This window comes from Orcinus orca, chromosome 9 (assembly GCF_937001465.1).
Source record: "Orcinus orca chromosome 9, mOrcOrc1.1, whole genome shotgun sequence".
Classification (NCBI taxonomy): Eukaryota; Metazoa; Chordata; class Mammalia; order Artiodactyla; family Delphinidae; genus Orcinus; species Orcinus orca.
In genome coordinates, this window is record NC_064567.1 from 46,212,198 (window position 1) to 46,230,412 (window position 18,215).

The window sequence follows — 18,215 nt, forward strand, 5'->3', positions numbered from 1 at the left end:
GAGCCTCTTCTCAGCTCTCCAGCCATGTGGGTCTTCTTTCCTTTCCTTACACTTACCAGTTTTTTTCCTGCTTTAGGGCCTTCACACTGACATTCCCTGAGCCTAAAAAGTTTTTCCTTATAGCCTCCAACTGCACTTCTGCTATGGCCTCACCACCTACCCAGCTTCTGTTTATCCTTCAAGCTCTGCTTAAATCTTTTCCTCAGTGAAGCCTTACCCAGCGACACAGACTAGCCTCTCCCATCCTCTCCCCTCAAATCACACACACTTGGAACTTGCTTCCAACCATGTATCCAATGAATGTCTGTCTCCCCCACCAGACTGTAAGCTCAAGAAAGGCAGGAGCAGTGTTTGTCTTGTTTTTGCCCTGTGCCTAGCACAGAGCCCAGCACACCAGTAGCTGGTGAATGAAATTAACAACATCCACCAAGGATTCAAAGGATCAGCTGATAAACTGTTTCCCTAACCTCTCCAGTCAAATTTGGACATAAGGCATCCCATATCAAGCTGTGGACATGACGGAAATAAACTACACAAACGGGTCATGTACTCCCTTCGGAGAAAAATTCAAAATGAACAAAAACTTAGACTGATATTACATGTATTTTTAAATTACTATGTGCAAAACCATAAGAAAAAAGATGTTACTTTTAAAAACAAGCTTCAGGAGAAGAAAATTAGTGATGTCTTCGTCAAAGCTTGTCATTAACACTCACACTATGCTCTTTTGGGGAGACTAACTTGCATAAAAGGGTGGAAGAAACAAAAATGCATTTGCTCCTCCTAGACTATTACCGTTCCTTTCCAAAGTAAATGTATCTCCTAAGGAAAGAGAATGTGCTGAACCGTAATTCTAAGTATACCCAGTGTGACGGGCTTCTATGAACAGTTTGTCCACAGAGAGGTGGCTTGTGGGCCATGGGAACAAGCAGCATGATGTAAGGACAGTCATCTCTGGCAATGGCTCCAGCGCCCCTTTTCTTTAGGGCTTCCACTATGGCATCACTCACAAAATTAACTTCTCTTACTTGGGGCAGAAAAAAGTAGACTCTTTTCCAACAGAACAGATGGTACAGGCACCACATGATAAAGATTCCAGAAGATCCTTCTAGAGAAATTTTGCTTTATTGAAGGATACATAAAAACAGTAAGGGGAAAAAAAGATATTTCATGACCAGGAAGTAGGTACAGTACCAAGAGACTAAACCTTCTATATAAAGGAGGAGGAGAAGAAGAAAGAAGAGGCAAAAAAAAAAAAAAAAAAAAGGAGCGGGGGAGATGGAACAAAAGAAGGAAGAGTGTTGAGGATGAAAGAAAACAAGTTAAAAGGTGTGTGTGATGGAAAGGGGGGAAAGACCAAGACCAGCGACTAAATTTCATTCAAGGGCATAAGATTATACATCTTAGAGCTTAGAGATACCTCAAAAGCAAATTACTTGATCAAGCACCCTCCCTTTAGGTTAGGAGAACTTAGCCTCTGACATTCACCAGAGTCCAGCCATGAGGCATCCACATCAAATACAATCTCTTGACATCAAATGAAGGTCCTTGAAGCAAAGGGCAAGTCTTCTAAGACACCCCTCCTCACTCAGTTTCTACTAATGATCACAAGAAGAATAAACAGAACTCATTTGCAACCACACTATGCATAGGGAAGAGATTCTGGGTATACCCAACAGGTGCACTTCTGGCTGTGCTCTAGAACCTCATCAGTCACTATGCCAACTGCTCCTCCCAGACACAAATGTCCTTACAACACCCCCAGAGGATCACACTACAACCTTAAAAAAAACTGTCCTATGGTCCCCTAGGATGGGAAAATACATCTCTGCCACTCTAAGAGACACTGGGAATGTTTCTCATTTCAAATACATTGCTATTAAAATTTTAAGTGTCCACCTCATTTTCCATAATAAAAAGTTTAATTTCAAAAAAGTGCCTAGCACAGTTTCCAGAACACAGAAGGCTTTTATTTATATACTCATTTATGAAAATGCTCGTCCTGAATCATATTCGCAGCTGAAAAATAGTTATGACCTTCTCAAAACATGAAGTACTTCCACAAATTGGAAAGGGGGTGGGATACTATTTTTAAGCCATTCTGCTCAGCGGGACAAGAAAAGAGTTGCTAATGCTTGCGTTCTATTTTACGGTAATTTCTGAGTCTGTAAAACAAAAAGAAATGCCCAGTGAGAAAACCAAAAACCTTGTGCATACTTTGGAACTGAGACGTAACTCTGATACGTTGGTCTGCACTCGGATGACTCTGCAGGTGACAAAGGGAAAGTGCTTGCTCTGGGGACTTTGTTTGAAAAAGGACCTTTCACCTCTGGGATTCCAGGTTACTGCTGGCATTTATTTGAAACCTTCTGAGACCAGCTCCTTCGCCAGAATTCGAGACTCCCAGAGGACCCCACTGCGGGAATCAGCGCCTCCCTCCCGCTGCCACCGAGGGCATCGTGCCTTTCAAGTCACCCCACATCTCAGGATTTCTTAGCTTTCCTCGAAGTGAGGAAAGCTACGGCCCTCACCCAGCCCCTACAGGGGGCTGTGTCTGTATAGCACGGGAGACATAGAACTGCTGTGGGGAAACATTCCCGGTCCGCGCAGGCCTCTCTGGTCTCAGGAGGGACCGTGACCCCGACCCCCTGAAGGCGCGTCCCGACGCCACCCTCCCGCGGCTCAGACAAAGGACCAGAACCCTGGCACGCCTCCCACTCACCGCTCAGATAGTTGGTCCACTTGTACAGCACCCCCTCCATGGCGCCCGCGGCCACCTTGCCCTCGCCTGCCGGCCCCCTCACTGCCCCAGGCCCCAGGAGGCGAGGAGCACCGGCAGCAGGGCCATTGCCCGGCGCTGCCGAGCCGGCCACTCCCGGCGCCTAGGCCCGGTGCGGGGACACCCTGCGGGCCTCACATCCCGGGCCCGGGGGCGGGGTCACTGTGACGGCCTCCGCACGTGAGGACGCAGCCGGCCGGTGGCCCGGCGCGGCGGGCCCGGCGCGCTGTCCTCAAGGAGGTCAAGGCACTGGGTGGGTCCGAGGGGCGGCTGAAGCCACCCAAATGTCCCGAGTGAAGGAGCTGGTTGCTGGCGGCGCCACGACGCTCTACCTGAGTCCTCGACCCACGGAGCTCGGGGCCCGCTCGCGCATGCTCAGTGCACCGCTTGCGCGTCTGTTCCCAAAATCCACCCCGGGGTTTAGAGGCGCCGGCGCCATGGCTGATGTAGTGAGAGAGGCCCGCGGGGAAAATGAGTCCTGGGAGGCAGGCTTGGGACTAAAGGCAGGGTGAGAAGGGAGGAGGAAGGCCTCTGGGACAACGGTGCAACACAGTCCTGACTCAATGGTGCCGTAGATGGGTTCCATCACCAGATGTTTGGGAGCCACCGTGGCCCCTTAGGGTGCCCCCTGGATTCTAGTCTTCAGAATTCAATTCTTATTCCAAGGCTAATTAATCCTACGCACTTAAAGACTATTGAGGTACCCAACAATAAGGCGTACGGAGATGATGGGAATTTCACGATAGAATACTGTGGGTGGCCAGCGAGCGTAAACAGATGTTGTCTAAACTGTAAAACCTCGCTACAGGAAGTGTGGTCCGCGCACGGCAGCACTGACATCACCTAGGAGCTTCTCGGAATTGTAGGATCTCGCCACAAGCCCAGGACCTCCCGAATCGAACTTTGCATTTTAACAAGATCTCTCGGGGGATTCCTATGCATATGAAAGTGTGAGAAAGGACTGTGCTAAGGATATTTGACTAGGGAAAATGTTAACTATAGATTTCAGTGGTAAAAGCAGGTTACGAAACACAGTATACAATAGGATCCTAATTGTTTTAGGCATATGTCACAAAACCATGCCCCAAAATGTTAAGATGATTATTTCTGGATGGTGGCGTTACAGGAGATCTTTTTCCTTTCTTTCTTTTTCTTTAGTGTAAGGTTACCAGATTTAGCAAATAAAAACAGAACAATGAATTCGTTGTTTACCTGAAATTCAAATTTAATTCGGCTCCTTTATTTTAACTGGAAACTCTAGTGCTTTCCAGTTTCTTCCAAATCGACAATGAACACGTATTGCTTTTGAAATTATGCGAAAAATGTAAAATTAAAAATTTTAAAGAAAGATGAGCCTGTGTAACTCGTAACTGTGATTACTACTTCTTGAAAGCGGAGGTCTGCACGTCCTTATCCTTGATAGAGGCTATTACTGACCCTCTACACTAAGGTCCTCCAAAATTATTAGCAGCCATAATGTTTTGCGGCGTTGTAGAATGAATCAGAAGATGGTTTGATGGCGGAGCTCAGTTGCTTTTGGGGCTGAACAACCTTAAGCAGGACGCTTAACCTCTCCTAGCCAAAATATACTTATCTTTTAATGGGATATAAGAATCTGCCTTACCGGCAGTGTAGAGAGGCTCACGAAGAACGGGAAAGCACTTTGTGAAACCTAAACCACTGTTAAAGTCTTTATCGTTCATATCCTAAGTTAAATAATAAGCAATTACTATTGGGGGGCCTCTCACCAACTGTGAGGGTAAACGAGTCTTTCCTGAGACCTTGGACTTCACACCCTGGCCGGGTTCTTTACAGCTGTGAATCTGTCGAAGTTTCCGGTTAGCTCCGCGTTCCACCCCTCTCTCAAAGTCCGAGGTTGTGGAATTCTGTAATCCTCCGGGTTCCAGGACCTCACCGGGTGGTTCGCCTCTGCGCTACCGCCCTGCTCGGCCGGGTGGTAAATTACATTGTTGTAGAGTCATTGGCTTGAGAGGCTCCTGAGGGACAGCACCGCAAGCCAACGGGAGCTCGCGCTTTCCAGGGGGCAGTGTTGTAAGAGCCAGTCAAGGGCCGGGTTTGGGTTTAACTCTTTAGCGGTGAGTTCGCAGTGCGTGGGAAAGTTGTCGTGGTGAATGTGCCACGTCTGCTAGGAAGGGGGAGTCATGAACTTGCCAGAGGCTGTTGTCTTTAAGTCTTCAACTACATCCTTAACTCTATGAGGTCGGGGGGCCCTTTTTGTGTTTTTGTAGCAACTTGTTTCCCGCCCTGGTAACATGAGGCTTTTCTTGTGGAACGCGGTCCTGACGCTTTTAGTCACTTCTTTGAGTGGGGCTCTGATCCCTGAACCAGAAGTGAAGATTGAAGTGCTCCAGAAGCCGTTTATCTGCCATCGCAAGACCAAAGGAGGGGATTTGATGTTGGTCCACTATGAAGGCTACTTAGAAAAGGACGGCTCCTTATTTCACTCCACGTGAGTAATTATATCCTGCAGGTAAAATAGTAAAGAACCCACCCACATATGCCAGCTCTTGGGCAGGAACAGTGCCGTGTACCAGCTTTATCCCTCTTGAAAAAAACTGAAATATCTAATTTCTTAGTTTGGGGAAAGGAAATTGTTTAAAGCCTATCTTATATAACAAGGACTTTGAAGGTCTTATCAGAAACATGTGGTCAGGATAAAGCAGTAATTTTTTTAATTATAAAAATTAGAACTAGAATTTCTGAAATGCTGTAGAAATATCTAGGTGTATAATTAGGTAATAAGTAGAAAAGCCTTAAAGGAATTCTCATTTCTCAAACTTTGTTCCTGAGGGAAACTAACTCAATTCCATTTTTATTTTGGTGTAGGTGAAATTTACTTAAACTTTTCATAGCAACTTCATGAGCAGAATATACAATCATTTATTTGCTTGTTGTAGGTTATGTTAATGCTAGTCCATTGACCTAACTTTCTGATAGATGCCACTTTGGTCAAGGCACAGGACCACGATTTGTTTCATTATTTGTTTCTTTCTAGAAATTCAAAGACTTCATTGATGGGTGTGGGTGTGGTTATGGAAGATTAATTCAATACCTACAGTGAAGGATTTTCAGGTGGTTACACTATCACTATTTCTGTTTTATAAAGAAAGAAATTGCAACATGGAAAACTTTTACAAGTGTAATGATTTCCAATTAGGCATTGATTCTCCAATTCCATTCCAAAAGTATTTACTGAACGTTTCTTTATGTTAGGCCCTTTGTTTGTCACTAGGGAGATTTTAAAATCTGGCTTCTCTCCATCCTCATCCATTCATTCATCTATTCATCAATCAAATCCTTAATGAGTCAGGCCCTGGGGATGCAAAGATGACTAAGAGTGGGTTCTTCTCCTCTAGAAGAACACTGTCTACAGCAGGGAGGAAGGCAACTCATGATGTAAAGTACAGAATGTTCAAAGTGCTCACAAAGCATAATGGACTCTGGACATAATCATGCCCTGAGAGATGGGGAAAGAGAACGACTTCCCAGAGATCATAATTGAGATGGGCCTTGAAAGATGGGTGGAGGTTTCTTGGTGGAGAATGAGGACGGGAGGACATCCCAGGTAGGGGGAATGTCGTGAACTAAAGCAGTGAAGCTTCGTGGCCCTTCCTAGACCTCGTTTTCTGATAAACTACCTTTACTGGGCATTCCGATCTGGTCTGTCATGAGGTTCTGAAGTCAGTGGCACTCTTCTCTGAACTCCGTTAGCCTTTGCAAAAAGTTCCAAGATGAGGGCATGCCATAGAATTCTCAACAGCCCAATCTTTTTTTATCAACAAGGCCGGTGCCACAGTGGACAGTAAACAATATTATGATTTGCATTTGAAACTTCCAATTACATTTTTTATTTTTAGTCTGATCTTTTTTAGACCCAGCCTGCTTTCTTTCAGGTCTCAGAACCAAAAGCCTGTGTGGACCCTGGTGGTAACCGCTTGACATTATTTAGCACTTTGCTACTAAAGTTCTAGTACCTGAAGAGGGGAATATTGTCATGCAGCCTCCATGTAAATGGCCCAGACCTGCTAACTCTCAGTATTATAAAGAAGTACCATCAAATGATCAGTTTATAAAGCATGTTCATTACTTCGAGACCCGTAGCCTATGTGGTAAATACCCTAAGTCCTTTACCATGACAAGAAACGTGCCAAAACTGTAGGCAGTGCTGGGTGGTAGATTCTTCTTTCTTTATTCTTTTCTAGCCTTCCCCTATTTTCTGTGGTTGCCATTTTGCTACTTTGATCTTGGGGGAAATTAAGGAAAAGAAGTGATGGCCTTTACCTAGATTTAGTAACCATGGTACCTGTGAAGCCTAGTAGAGTGACTTCCGTTTCTCAACTACAAGATATCCTTGAATGGGACACTTTCCTTATTGCACTAAGAGGGAGCTAACTGGGGCTCAGACACTACTCAGCCCACAAGCCCCTCCAGTAGCTCAGCAGGTTGGTTTTCTTAGGCTGGCCTCTCTCTAACTCATAAGCCAGGATATCTTGACCATTTCCTTCTTCCCCAGTCCTTGAGGGGCCACTTCTCCAGACTTCCTTGCATAGCCCCACAATAAACGCCTGGGGAGAGAACTAGGCCAGGGTCTGAGTGGGAATTCAGGGTTGAAGAGCAGCCTCTTGCACCTATCAGAGCCATCAGCAGGCTATACATCAGGAAAGGTTATAGGCAGGATATAAGACACTGCGCTCCTGACTCCACTGTGCATGTGGGCATGGACCCGTGAGCATTGGCAGTAAATTCTTAGCTTCTCATTCTCCTTCCCAAACTCATCCATTTTCCATTATTTTATCCCTTTTCTGCATCCTAGTGGTCTTCCTGGGACAGCATCATTTTGTGATTAAGACTTTGAACTTTGGAGTTGGGTCAGATACTGGCACACTCCTCTGTACAATGGGGTAATAATGGTACTTATCTCATATTATCATTGTTAGACTTAAAAGAAGCAAAGCATTTAGGATAATACCTGTATACAGTAAATGCTGAGAGTTTTTATTATTATTCCCTCTGCCAGCTCTAGCAACTTCAGCTATGTGAAATTTGCATCAAGAAAGGTGGGAAGTGAAGTGAATTACTATAGAGTTTGACATGTGCATGTGTGCTATTTTCATTAATTTCCAAACTAATAAAATTAATCAGTCATGGGTGGCAATGTTACACCACAGCAATAAAAAAGTAATGATAAAGTTACTAAGGAGTTCTAATGTGTTTTCTTTCTACTGTAGTCACAAACATAACAATGGTCAGCCTATTTGGTTTACCCTGGGCATCCTGGAGGCTCTCAAAGGTTGGGACCAGGGCTTGAAGGGAATGTGTGTAGGAGAGAAGAGAAAGCTCATCATTCCTCCTGCCTTGGGCTATGGAAAAGAAGGAAAAGGTAATAACAATTCTACATTTTTACTACAGCATTAGAATTCTTCTCTGGATTAGGGATAGAAGTTACTAACTACTATGTATTTTTTTCTAGAAGTAAATAGAGGACTTGTATATCTTAGGAAAATATAATTGTCTTGATTAGCATTTGAGTTGGCCAATTAAGGCCATAATAGGTAAATGGTCAACTGAGCTAATAAGGAAAATCGTTCTGTAATCTCAACTCTATTATTAATATTGCTCACCAATATGGCGGGTTTTGTTTGTTTGTTTGGGGCCACACCACCTGACATGTGGGATCTTAGTTCCCCAACCAGGGATCGAACCCATGCCCTCTGCAGTGGAAGCACAGAGTCTTAACTACTAGACCGCCAGGGAAGCCCCTGGTGGTTTTTTTTTTAATGGTGGTATTATTTCCATAACATGATGTTTACCATTTTAACCATTTTTAAGTGTACAGTTCAGTGGCATTAAGTACATTCACATTGTTGTGCCAGCGTCACCACTATCCATCTCTAAGACTTTTTTATCCTCCCCAGTTGAAACTTACCAATTTGTTTTCACAATGCAAAAAGAAAGACTACTCAACGTAATTGTTTTGATGAGTCAAACATTTGAAATATAGATTATTAAGGCATTAAATGCAGTTTTAGATGTGGGCTGTGTGTGACTCACAAATGAAGTCTCCCACGACAGAGCTCTTATGGGAGTTAATTTTCATCTTTGTTTTAAAGTTGTTTTATAAAGTTTTTGATAATTTATTTAAATGAATAATGGAGTGACATGAAATGAGTTTAATAAAGCAGAAGCAAGTGGGCTAGTTGGTCCAGGGAGCCTTTGTGCTAGCTGTTCTAGGGCAGCCAATAACACCTGTTGTTTAGGTGGGAACCCATGCAGTTTTCCAAAGGGCTATTTACAAGAAGCCTGAAGATGTTTACATTCATGTATCCTGTAATTCCTTTATTAGAATCTTACCTAAGGGAATAGTCTGATATTGGGAGAAAGGTTCATAAACAGGGATGTCCATCACTTGTTATTTCTAATAGCAAAAAGAATGGAACCATCTTAAGTGTATAATGAAAAGGGTGTATCTAGATAAAATATGGCCCAGTTATTTTTAAATGGCATTTTAAAGATTTTAAAAATTACATCTAAAATATGTGTGATATAATGTTATATTTATAAAGGTAGAAAATGAAGATATATATATTATGATAGTAAGTATTAGGAAAAAATATATACACATACAAAGTGAATCACAAGGAAATAAATAAGAATGTTAATAATGGACAGTGGTTCTGGGAGTTATTTTTATTTCTGGTTCTGTCTCTTCCACATTCCCTACAATGGGCACATATTATATAATGAGAAAGAAAAAAAATTTTAAGAAGTTATCAGAACTAGACAGAAAACCACTCTGACATAGTAGAAACACAGACTTCACAGCATCCTGAAGTCCAAGCTTAACCATTTACAAGGTGGGGATTATGATTTCCTAGCCCCAGTGTACTGGGAAGAAAATAGATGTCATATGTGAAGTATTACATATTCTAAATGGATCTTGCTATGTAAATCTTATGCATAGAATAGGATTTACTAACAAAATTCAATTCTTATTTTAATAATGATCCTTTTAGAGAAGTCAAGTATCTAGAAAATGTTTCTCTGATGTTTAAACATTTCTTTCACTTTCCTGTATCTTTGTCTCACCTTTAATATTTATGTATATAGTATGAGTCCATTTCTCTTTCTCCATACTCTATTTGACTTGATTTTATTTTATAACAAGTAGAGATCTGAATCTGAGTCATTTCCTTCAAACAGAATACCATGAAACTAGTTCTGCTAATACGTATTTAAACACTAATTTTGTAGTTTTTTAGTACCATGTTTGCATGCCTCCTTTTGGAAAGCTACCAGTTTTATCGATGACCTCTAGTGCATGCCCTTCTCTGTCTAGATCTGGAACGGTAAGCTTCGGCACACAGTGTAAGTTTTGTTCTTTTGGTGCTTACAGATGCTCTTTAATGGGATGAGGGGGTGGGGCACTGAGAAATATTTGTAATGTTTACCCGGACCTGCATGTTAAATATAGTTATAAAGAAACACATTGAAAAAAAATTGTACATGTTTCCCAGAAGTTTTTTGTTTGTTTTGGTTTGGCTTTTTTTTAAGGTCCCTGGGGCTTTAACAAAGCTCTTTTCACTTTAAAAAATTTTTATCTCCCTTCTCAGAAATTTGCTTTAATGTCTCCCCTCCCATGGAACTTCCTTAACATGTGTTAAATTTGCTTCCAGATGAGAAAACTGAGGCTTAAAGAGGGGCAGATGTGAGCCTCAATCCCAGTGTGAAACCAGAGCTCGTTCAGTTATATACTGCCTCCCAGTGGTGGAAACGGCAGTACTATATGTATTTCTAGGCCAGGACTTTTTGACCCAAAAGTTAGTAAATCATTTGTACTATAATTAACTCTGAATTATCTAAAGCCCATTAAGTCATTCTTGACATATAATATGTAACCTCTTAATTATATTTGAAATTTAATACTCAGACCATGAGGCATATCTGTGTGTGTGTGCAAAACAATTTTTAATTGCAAAGCCAAAAACACATTGTTTTTGATCTAATAGTTTGGATTGTTCCTTATTTATTTTGTTTGAATAAACTATAAGTAATTTCTATATATGGGACAATCTTAGAAAGGCTCTTTATTTAATTCAATTAAAACAGTATTTTGTTCAGTACCACAAGTTTTCTATCATCAAAACTTTGGAATCTATTTAATAAAACTTAACCCCTCTCTCTCTTCATGTCAGGTAAAATTCCTCCGGAGAGTACACTGATATTCAACATCGATCTCCTAGAGATTCGAAATGGACCAAGGTCCCATGAATCATTCCAAGAAATGGATCTTAATGATGACTGGAAACTCTCTAAAGATGAGGTGATCTTTCCTTTTTCTTTCTTCCTTTCTTCCTTTCTCTCTTTCCTTCTCTCTCTCCCCCTCTTCCTTTTTTCCTCCCTTCCTCCCTTCCTTTCTTTTAGCTCACTTTTTAAGAAATATATTTTAAAATAAAATTTATTTTTATTTGTGTAAAGTGTTATTTATAAGTTTTCTTAAACACTGATGCTTTGAAAATTGACTTTTTTTCATAGGAAATCATTGTTTTGGAGAGAAATATATTGAGACTTTTCATTCTTTTGCTTTTTTTCTCCTTAATGCTTAGGGTTCAGTGTATGTTGCTCTCGCCCTGAGTTTTTGAAGATCTATTTTGCCAAGACAATTCCCGTTTTGGAGCTACGATATAAGAAACATAGATGCCCTGCAAAATATCTCACATGGACAGTTTCTGTTTAAAACTTTAGACTGGCTGTTAAATGAGTTGCATAGTGATTTTCTAGCAGTTAGCATCAGCAAGCCGATCACATGCTCAGTTTTGCTCAGGTTAGGAGACCCCAGTCTGGATTTTCCACAGTAGGAGACCTTTCCTAGCCCGCACAGGGTCCTGGTGTTGAGTAAGAAGAAAGGAAGAAGACTTCTCTCTATAATTTATTTAGGTGTTTGCAGCCGTTGCTACACATACCTGTCTTAGTCTGGCTTCTGTGGGGAAAGAAGTGGAGGTAGATATCTAGCCCTATGTTTTTTGTCTACCCATATTCTCCATTCTGGCTTGGCTGATCAGAAATCAAGTCCCTTTTTATGCTTTCATCAATTTCATTCTAATGGCTAGGAAATGACTGTCTTTTTTAAAAAATATAAATTTATTTATTTGTTTATTTTTGGCTGTGTTGGGTCTTTGTTGCTGCGCGCGGGCTTTCTCTAGTTGCAGCAAGGGGGGCGGGCTACTCTTCGTTGCAGTGCATGGGCTTCTCATTGCAGTGGCTTCTCTTGCTGTGGAGCACGGGCTCTAGGCATGTGGGCTTCAGTAGTTGTGGCTCGTGAGCTCTAGAGCGCAGGCTCAGTAGTTGTGGTGCACGGGCTTAGTTGCTCTGCAGCATGTGGGATCTTGCCAGACTGGGGATCAAACCCGTGTCCCCTGCACTGGCAGGCGAATTCTTATCCAGTGCGCCACCAGGGAAGTCCCAATGATTAAGTGTTAAGACATGTTGTTATAAACCGCAGGGTCATGATCCACAGCTACTAAATTCATAACAACTCAGAGTGTTATCAGTCATGGACTTTTTTCTATCGAAGATAAATTTGAATTCCCTTTCATTAAAAAAATCTTGAATAAAAAACATTCACATGGTTCAAAAAAATCAATTCAGGGCTTCCCTGGTGGCGCAGTGGTTGAGAGTCCGCCTGCTGATGCAGGGGACACAGGTTCGTGCCCCAGTCCGGGAAGATCCCACATGCCGTGCAGCGGTTGGGCCCATGAGCCATGGCCGCTGAGTCTGCGCGTCCGGAGCCTGTGCTCCGCAACGGGAGAGGCCACAACAGTGAGAGGCCCGCGTACCCAAAAAAAAAAAAAAAAAAAAAAATTCAATATAAAAAGATTTATTAAGAAGTCATTCTCCCACCCACATCCTCTTCTACCATGTGACCTCCCCCTTCATATCCAGTTTTACTAGTTTCTAACAAACCCTTCCAGTGTTTCTTTATGTAAATACTAGCAAGCATGAATATATATTCTTATTTCCCCCTTGCTTACACAAGAAGTAGCATACTATACATACTGTTTGACATCTCACTTTATTTACACAATATACCCTGGAGACGTGCTCTACATTAGTCCATAGAGTTTCATTATTACTGCCCCCCGCCCCTTTTTTTTTTTTTTTGCGGTATGTGGGCCTCTCACTGTTGTGGCCTCTCCTGCTGCGGAGCACAGGCTCTGGACGCGCAGGCTCAGTGGCCGTGGCTCACGGGCCCAGCCGCTCTGCAGCATGTGGGATCTTCCCAGACCGGGGCACGAACCCGTGTCCCCTGCATCGGCAGCCGGATTCTCAACCACTGCGCCACCAGGGAAGCAGCCCCCGCCCCCGCTTTTTAACAACGGCATTAAATCCCCTTAATCTTAAAAATAAATACACACTATATGTTTGCATGTTGGTGGTAGGGGGAGGAGAGAAGATTTGAAAGTGCTGATCTAACAGAGGAATAATAGGGATATGATTCAAAATGAAAATATAGGTTGAATTGCATTATGGTGAATCTAGTAGGTAACTGAGGGCAATATTTTGTTTATATATTTAAATATCTGTATAAAAATGGAAACTTTTAGTCTTAAATACTCATCAGGCTGGATTTTGCTTTAATTTCTGAGATCGGAAGGTCATGTGGAGTGATTACAGCCAGTCCACAGCAGGTACTATTCCCAGACGCCTACTTAAAATTTAAAAAGGCCATCATTTAATCTGATTTTAAGAGAAATATCTGGAATTCTGACCCTTCTTAGGAAATAAGATCTGGATAATTTGGTGGATTGAAAGATAGCAGTCTTTCAAATGCTTGGCTTTATTTAGACTCGGATTAAGAACACGTAATATGCTTTCACTGTGTGTTTTTCCCATGATATAAGCCATATCTTTGCCTCTGAGCAATATTTTGTGTCTCTACTGTAGCACTATAGCAACAGCTTTTAAGGGGAAAAATTCCTTTTAATTCTTTTACTATCATTAGAAATATATCATAAGGTAGTTGTTTAGTAGTTGTTAACTAAATGCACTACCCGTCCAGTCTATGATACTGATTGGCTCGATGTGGGTGTCCTATGAATTAGAATTATTAATGTGACCCATTATTTTGTAGGTTAAAGTGTATTTAAAGAAGGAGTTTGAAAAGCATGGTGCAGTGGTGAACGAAAGTCATCATGATGTTTTGGTGGAGGATATTTTTGATAAAGAAGATGAAGACAAAGATGGATTTATATCTGCCAGAGAATTTACATATAAACATGATGAATTATAGACACACGTCTGCCCATTTTATATAGCATCCATCCTTAAAAGAGAGGGTAACCATCTTGAAAGAAAGTCTTATTTGTTAACTATGTTCTGTTCATGCTTTGGTTTTTATTTTTATATATTTTTCTGAATATTATTAGAAGAACCCCTTAGGGCTTCTAAGTACCCATTTCTTTCTGGTAGGTTATTAGGAAGAAAAAATTGATTTGTCTTTGAATAGAAGACTTCTGGACCATTTTCCACTTTTACATATGAAGCCTTATGTTTTACCTGCTTACTTGTAATTTTAAAATATTGCCACCGGGTGCACGCCCAACATAAGATCAGGTTATAGCACAAATCAGCACCCTCTGTTTCTTCTTCCCTCTGTTTTCTCCAAGTTAGATGCTGATATTTGAAAAGCCTTTTGCAATAGCCCAAGGCTTATTATTTTCATGTTGTAATGAAACAAGTGTGTCTGTAAGTGCCTTTGAGTCTCTGCTTGAGGAAAAGGGGAAAATGGTTGTTGAGCTCTACGTTTAAGAGTTACTGCTTTACTGAGGAGATGTGCAAAGCTGAAATGAGTAAAGTTCATAATTTATAAATATGTTTACATTGAAATATTCTGCCTGGGATTTAAGCTACATAAGGTTAAGTTCCTAGTGATGAATGACCTATTGTGATTAATAGAACAAATTATTTATGTGTTTATTTCTTCATAATAAAATGTGTCAAAGTATTGTAGAGGAGGTAAAGAGTTGTATTGAGTCAGTGTTTACTTTTTAAGGCTGGAAGATCACCCTTCCTGGTTCTTTAATTAACAAAGTCTATAACTAATGTATTATACTATAGTAACATTGTCTTATAAGAGAGATGAGTAATACAATAAAAATTTTCCTATTTCTGACTCATCAAAAAAATGAGGCAGACCCACAGCAGCTACTACTGAATACAGGTCTATCCTGGATCAAAAAGTTGATGATTTTATAATTTTATCTTAAATTGGAATTTTTCCTTAATACTTTAAAAAAGTGCCCAAATCTCCATTTGCTAAGAAGAATCCTTTATAAGTTTACAAAGTGATCTCAAGTGCATCATTGTCTGATTCTCATTAGTCAGAAGCCTATGGAAAAAAGAGGATAGATCTTAATGTACCTATTTTATAGATGAGGGAATTGTCATTAAGAGAGACTGACTGTTGTGCCCAAGGTCAACAACTAACTTATAGAACCAGATTTCTGTCCCCAAGTTAAGTATGTTTCTACTGCCCTCGACTTTTGAAAAAGTAAAAATTTTCTTTGAATTCATTGGGCCTAATTCCCTCTTCAGTTTGCTCTCCTAGCAGTCAACTCTGTTTTTTGTCTCTGGGTCCTTATCCTTTGAAGATAGTTAACTGGCTGTTTATGGTGCTTTTGAATTCCCATGATCCAGAAATGGCTCTGGTTTCATTGAATAATCTTGGGGTGAACACTGAATTGCCTCAAAAAACCTAGGGGTGAGAGGGTCCAGGTGTGTGTCTTAGTCCTTTCATTCCTGTTTACCTCTAGGTTTTTTTTTTTTTTTTAATACTTATAAACAATTACTACATCATATATAGACTACTTTCACCAATTATATATTGACATTTTCGTCACTAAAACATAAAGTTCTTGAGAAGAACATAAATAACACCTTTGTCTGATGAAATCACCTATATTTAGAAAAGTCTTAAGTTGTCACTGCTGTTTTCCTCAACCTGGAGGTGTTATAAGCCACAATACAGAAAGCTTTGGTCTGTATTATTGGGAGAAAGAAAGTAGCTTGTCCTGGGGTGCTATTTTGTATAAACATTACTGATGATGCTGTCTGTGGTAGAGCAAGTAAAGTAAAAAGAATTTTGGTTATTCAGGTAGCATGTTTCTTTATCTTGTGTGAATTTGGATCAATTCCCCCCTAAATAGTTAGACACAAGTATGAAATGACAATATATAAATAGGTTATGGTTGTTTTTATGTTACCCTCCTTTTTAGTTTAGCTGCATCTCTGCACCTTTTCATTCGTAAGAATAATCAGACATGAACTGTGACTTCACTTGTATATAATTTGACTCAGTAATACTGCTAAGATGTGTCATATTTAAATTTACACAACTCTGTTGTGGTATTCTTTTCAAAATAAAGTTTATTTGGGAAATAATTGGTTTTGTGAAAAATTCTTGAAGCCTCAATTTCCTCAGCAGCTTTACTGATTTTCTTAACTGTTACTCTAGGTTTTATGTTGAAATTAAGTGAGGAAAATGGACAGGTAATGAGAGGACAGGGGTATGGTGACATTTTGAATGTGTCTCTGGTTATTCACTCTGTTTAGATATATGTGTAAGGAAAGCTGTGGTGTGGTTTAAATTGTTTTGAAATAAGCATCAAACCTTGAACATTGAGGGCAATAGTTAATGGTGAATTTTTTGGTAGTGGAGAGGTGTATGTGGTGTTTTGCTTTGTTTGGGTGGTAATTATTATTGTTTTGGTTTAGGAGTTTATTGTGTGTCACAGGTGGACATTATGACGATTAATGCCTACTGAGTAAATTAGTGCTATAAAATACCTTATGTAATTAAGTGAACTTCTGGGTTGCCATAAAAATAACAGGAAACAATGATTTCTGATTCAGATGGGTGACTAGCCATTTGCATCTTTCCTTGTGGAAATGAATTTGTACCTCTTATCTTATTTGATATACGATATTGCTTACACCTGTAATGCTATTTAGATATCAGTATGCTGTCTCTCCACTGAATTGAGGATATGGGTGATTTCCCAGTGTTGTTTGGAAACTACAAGAGAAGAAGGAACTTGGTGAAATATTATGGGAAAAAATAACACGTTCTCACCTCTTGTTAAAAAAGCAAATTGTCTGAATGAACCTAGAGATTATCATGCTGAGACAGAGAAAGACAAATATTATATGATATCATTTATATGTGGAATCTAAAAATAATAAGAATGAATCTACATACAAAACAGAAACAGCCTCACAGACATAGAAAACAAACTTGTGGTTACCAAAGGGGAAGGCAGGGAGGGATAAATTAGGAGTATGGGATTAACAGATACACACCACTACATACAAAACAGATAAACAAGGATTTACTGTATAGCACAGGGAACTATATTCACTATCTTGTAATAACCCTATAATGAAAAATAAAGAATCAGAAAATATATATATGTATAACTAAATCACTTAGCTGTACACCTGAAACTAACACAATATTCTAAATCTATACTTCAATTAAAAAACAAAAGCAAATTGTCATTATAATAATAACTCTGGGAAAAAATAACAAGGGACTTATTTTCCAGAGATGCAAAACACTTGGCCGTAAGAGTTTTGTTTTGTTTTGGTTTGGTTTCTTACCCACTTTAGTTTGAATTGAAATCTAAAATGTCCATCATGAATATAAATTAATATGCCCATTTGAAAACATTAAAATTATAGTACTTCTATTTCTTAATATCTATAGCATTCTTTTTAGTAGGATTTGCATATTCCCTTTTAGTACAATGAAACCCATACATTCTTTCATATGGGTTTGGAGTCTTTATGTGAAGGTAAATTCTTTTCTCTCTTTAAAATATTATTTTGCCTCTGCTTTCAGCTTTGCCTCTGCAACCTCCCTCTCCTTGCTCCAGACTAATAGGAGAAAGAGACCTTAACAAACATTGGATTCATAGCTCAGTCTTCTTCAAATACAGTGAGAGGCATGCTTTGGTTCCTAAAGGCTACAGAAAGGTAGTAGTGATTCAAATTTTGTGTACACTACAATCATGTGGGATATGTGTTAAAACTGCAGATTCCTAACCCTTTCCCCAGAAATTCTGATTGATTTGTGGATTGGGCTCATGAATCTGCATTTTAACCCACTCGATAGATGATACCGATGCAGGTGGTCTAAAAACCTTAATTTGAGAGACAATTAACTTCACTAATTCTCTGCCCTTGAATATACAGTCTCCTATGTTTTTCTCTTCTACGAATATTCTTTTCTGCATTCTGGAAAACATTGGGCATTGGGACAACTAATTGTGCCTAAAAATGAATATACAGTTAAAGGATAAGTTGTGTGTAGAAACCATTTTCCCCAGGGTTAGAAATTTTTTATGACTATGAATTCTTA

At 40.1% G+C, this 18,215-nt stretch overlaps 2 protein-coding genes across 11 annotated transcripts in view; one reads left to right on the forward strand and one right to left on the reverse strand.

Moving 5' to 3' along the window:
• Nucleotides 1-18,215, reverse strand: part of PLEKHA8 (pleckstrin homology domain containing A8) — a 100,281-nt gene that overhangs the window by 72,865 nt on the left and 9,201 nt on the right. For 7 of the 9 annotated variants that reach the window (XM_049714850.1, XM_049714849.1, XM_049714856.1 and 4 more), the window contains exon 1: nt 2,723-3,143. The exons of the other annotated variants lie outside the window; for them this stretch is intronic. In XM_049714850.1, the coding sequence (XP_049570807.1) occupies nt 2,723-2,762 (40 nt within the window). In that variant the 5' untranslated portion in view covers nt 2,763-3,143. Of the gene's footprint in view, nt 1-2,722; nt 3,144-18,215 lie in introns of those variants that run through there. 9 annotated transcript variants of the gene reach the window in all.
• Nucleotides 4,801-16,237, forward strand: FKBP14 (FKBP prolyl isomerase 14). Of its 2 annotated transcripts, none has more exons than XM_033420602.2 (4): nt 4,801-5,249; nt 8,029-8,180; nt 10,993-11,120; nt 11,404-12,506. In XM_033420602.2, the coding sequence occupies exons 1-4, from the start codon at nt 5,053-5,055 to the stop codon at nt 11,437-11,439; spliced, it is 513 nt and encodes a 170-aa protein (XP_033276493.1). In that variant the 5' UTR covers nt 4,801-5,052; the 3' UTR covers nt 11,440-12,506. The 2 variants fall into 2 exon arrangements, with proteins under 2 accessions (XP_033276493.1, XP_004265729.1); XM_004265681.4 differs by lacking the exon at nt 11,404-12,506 and adding an exon at nt 13,929-16,237 and having other exon boundaries at nt 4,811-5,249.